Source organism: Elephantulus edwardii, unplaced genomic scaffold (assembly GCF_000299155.1).
Source record: "Elephantulus edwardii isolate Elephantulus edwardi_28Jun2011 unplaced genomic scaffold, EleEdw1.0 scaffold00157, whole genome shotgun sequence".
Lineage (NCBI taxonomy): Eukaryota > Metazoa > Chordata > Mammalia > Macroscelidea > Macroscelididae > Elephantulus > Elephantulus edwardii.
The window spans coordinates 1,298,868-1,302,487 of NW_006399907.1; the positions used below are offsets into that span (position 1 = coordinate 1,298,868).

Below are 3,620 nucleotides of genomic sequence, written 5' to 3' on the forward strand. Positions count from 1 at the left end.
AAAAATAAATTTAAAAAAAAAACACAACAAAAAAAAAAAACACAGACCGAAGCTCGACTTACAAATTTGAGAACAGTGAATGAAAAGGTAGGCAAAAAGGTAAAGGGGCCAGAATGACAGCCCCATCTTATATTCAGGAAGTATTAGGAAAGTTGTAGTCTTAGAGTTTATAGAATATATTATGGTGAGAAATTATGAACACAAATGGAAAAATTAGTCTGAAAACACAGAGTAGGCCACTTGATAGTATGGCATGTAATTATGTGGAATATGTGGAACTGAGAGTGTTAAAGAAGATTAATCAGCATAAAGTATCTATTACACCTGGAAGGGGGAAAAGGAGACGCTAAAAGAGATTGTGAGATTCCTAGCCTAGATATGCAATGCACAATGGGATGTCATTGATTGTAATATCAAAATCAGGAAAAGCAGCTAATTTAGAGCAAAGAGGTAGAAAGAAGTGATGCATTGCCTTGTAGACATGGTCACATGGTTTGTCTGTCAACAGGACAGGCATGGCTAGATATCCAGCAGACAACTGAAAACAGAAGACAAAAGCCTACCATGAGTCAGAAGTAGGTGTTCATAAGTGGTATTATGAGAGAAGTGCAGAGAGAAGAGCAAAGGGTCAAGAATGAAACCACACATTATCAGATGGACAGGACCCTCTAGTAGATCAGAAAATGAGCAATCAGAGGTGGAAGAGAGCTGGTGAGGAGGGCAGAGAAGGACAGTGAAACCAGAAAGGGGTGGGGCGAGAGAGGGAGGGAGACAGACAGAGCAAAAGAGAGCCAGAGAGAGAAAAAGCCAAGGAGAGAGAGACAGAGAGATAAAAAGAGGGCATGTTACAGGGAAGAAGAAGAAAAAGAGAGGGAGAACTTATTTAAAAATGGGTAGTTCAGAATCCAAAATGGGGATCAGTCAGTAGAATTTCAAGGTTCTTTAAAATCCAGCTTTAGAATGAAACAAAATAAAATAAAAATCACTGTGATGTTTAAACAGCATATTCATGCATGTGCGCGCTCTCTCTCTCTCTGTATGCCTTTCTCTGTGTGTGTCTTTGCCATCAAATCAGAATTAACTCATAGTTGATCCTCCAGAAGGCTTTTGGAGGCTGTAAATCTCACAAAAGACTTCCCGCCTTCCCTCTCTGGAGCTGCTGCTGGATCCAGCCTCCTGCATTTGGGCTGGCCGCACAAATCCCTACTGCTAAGTCACTGGTGCTTCCTTGTCAATACATTAGCAGAGCAAATTAAAACCCCCTTTGCCGTTTTTGGATCCTTAGAGAATTTTGCATCGCATTCTATAATCAAATAACCATGTAAATAACAAAAATAGTGACAAGACAGCTTTGCTGTGGTGTAATTCTTCCATCTATTTATGGAAGCTGAGAACTCTAGTCTAATGCTCAGTTACATAACTTGAATTTTGTCCAGTCTTAATTTTGAAATAATTTTTCCTAAAGCATGACAGATAAATCATCTAGCCCCTCCTTCTGTTCTGCAGTTTGATTTTGTTTTGTTTTGTTTTTAATCAATTATTCTGGCCTCTGGAGGGCACTTACCACAGATAAAGCAGGTTGTCTTTAGAATCTCTTCTTTTTTCTGTTTTTCACTTCTGAGATCAGCAAAAGTATCAATGATCACACCAAAAATCAAATTAAGAACAATAATGATCACAATAAAGAAGAAGAGAAGGTCATAAACCACTCTGGCAGCAAACAAGGGCTCCTGAAAAACAAGCAAAATATGATATTTTTATATAAATATGAGAAAGACAAGATAAAGATATATATGTATAATAAAATATGTGTGAAAGCATACACACTTTCAAAATATGCTGGTTTAGCACACTGTAAAACAGAAGATATATGTAATAAATTTTTACTAAATTAACGTGAAAATTTTTCCAAGTTGGAGAGAAAAGGTATACTTTTTTGTGTTTTTTTCCTTTTCTTTAGGGGTCATGAGAAAAATGTTCTCAACTAGTTCCCAGGAAGTCTTTCTTTTGATCTATGACTTGCACATGGCTCTTCTTGTGGACAAACGTACCTTTTATTACTGGCTACTTGACTATGCCATTCTGTTAAACGCATTGTGTTGAAGGGGTCTCTATTCAGAAGCCACATATATTTGAACATCAATTCCAAAGGCCAGCAATTGGAGAGCTAAGGGGAACCTAATCTGTCAATTTCTGAAGTAGGCTTCACGTCTGGCTTCATAGGATCAAGTACATATCTAAACATTCTCACTGCTGTCAAATCAGAACCAACTTACAGCTGACTCTCCAGTGGATTTCTGAAGCTGTAAAGCACAAGGAGCAAAATTTCCTGGTAGGGCCACTAGTAGAGCCATGGTCTTGGATTAGCAGGAAAATACCTACACACTATGTTACCAGGGCTCCCACAAATACATGCAAATAAACTCATTGCTTTGGAGTCAAAACCAATTCTTGGTTGACTGTCCAGTGAGTTTATAAGGTTACAAACAGCATAAAGGAATTTCCTTTTTTTCTCCACTGGTGAATTCAAACCACCAGCCAAGGGCTGCGTTTCCACCAGCAGTGCAGCTCTCTATGGTCTAGGCCACCCAGCTCAACCATACTTACACTGACAAGCAATATTAAAATACACACTTAGATGATTCATACTGATGAAGGGCCTGAAGTTATGAAATGTTAGGTGAGTTGACAAGATTATACAACTAGCCTGCTGTAGAACTGAGATTGTTAGAGCTCCTCACCTGATGCTGGAGATTTTTTATCTGGTGAGAAATACTTTTAGCCTTGCTGTTTTAATATATGAAATCCTATTAGAATTTGTTCAGATTTTATATTCATCATGGATAAATAATGGAAACTATTCCAATGCAGCTGCAAAGTGCAAATCTTCACGCTTGAGGAGCCTGACAGGCAGGCAGCAGCCTAGTTTCTGCTATTTACGTAACAACCTGCTCTATACAAACTGCAGTCATGACTTCCTTGCAGCAGCACAATGCACAGATCAAGCCTGGATAAAGCTCATAATTCCACTCAAATATATACATTCTTAGCATACTATCTATTTCTTAGTAATCCAAGTATACCATTAATTGATTTTAACGGCCATCATTGTACTTTTAGCATAATATCAGTTTAGAGACTAAAGTATGCCCATTTCACATAAGTATTTTCCGTTTGTTCCTATGCATCTAAAAGTTAGATTATGAAAAAGGAAGACTGAAGAAGAATCAACAACATAAGAAAAACAATCAGTGTAATTCACCATGTTCACAAAATAAATAATTAAGAATCATATGATCTTAGCAATTGATGCAGAAAAGGCATTTGAGAAAATCTAAAACTACTTCTTAACTAAGACACTCAGCAAAATTGGAATAGAAGGGAATTTCCTCAACATAGTGAAAAGTATATATGCAAAACCAAGAGAAAGTATCATTCTTAATGGAGAAAAGACTAAAAACATTTTCCTTGTGAACAGGGACCAGACAAGGATGCCCACTATCACCATTTCTATTCAATATTGTACTGGAAGAAATGACAAGAGAAGGAAATAAAAGGCATCCAGATTAGTAAAGAGATAGTTATAATATTGCTATATGCAGATGATATGATAGTGTACA

General features: G+C 37.2%; 1 protein-coding gene across 1 annotated transcript in view; it reads right to left on the reverse strand.

The window, feature by feature from the left end:
* The window catches only part of ITPR2 (inositol 1,4,5-trisphosphate receptor, type 2), a 732,333-nt gene that overhangs the window by 95,245 nt on the left and 633,468 nt on the right, over positions 1-3,620 (reverse strand). Inside the window, exon 54 of the mRNA XM_006895058.1 lies at positions 1,565-1,730. Within this exon, the coding sequence (XP_006895120.1) occupies positions 1,565-1,730 (166 nt within the window). The remainder of the gene's footprint in view (positions 1-1,564; positions 1,731-3,620) is intronic.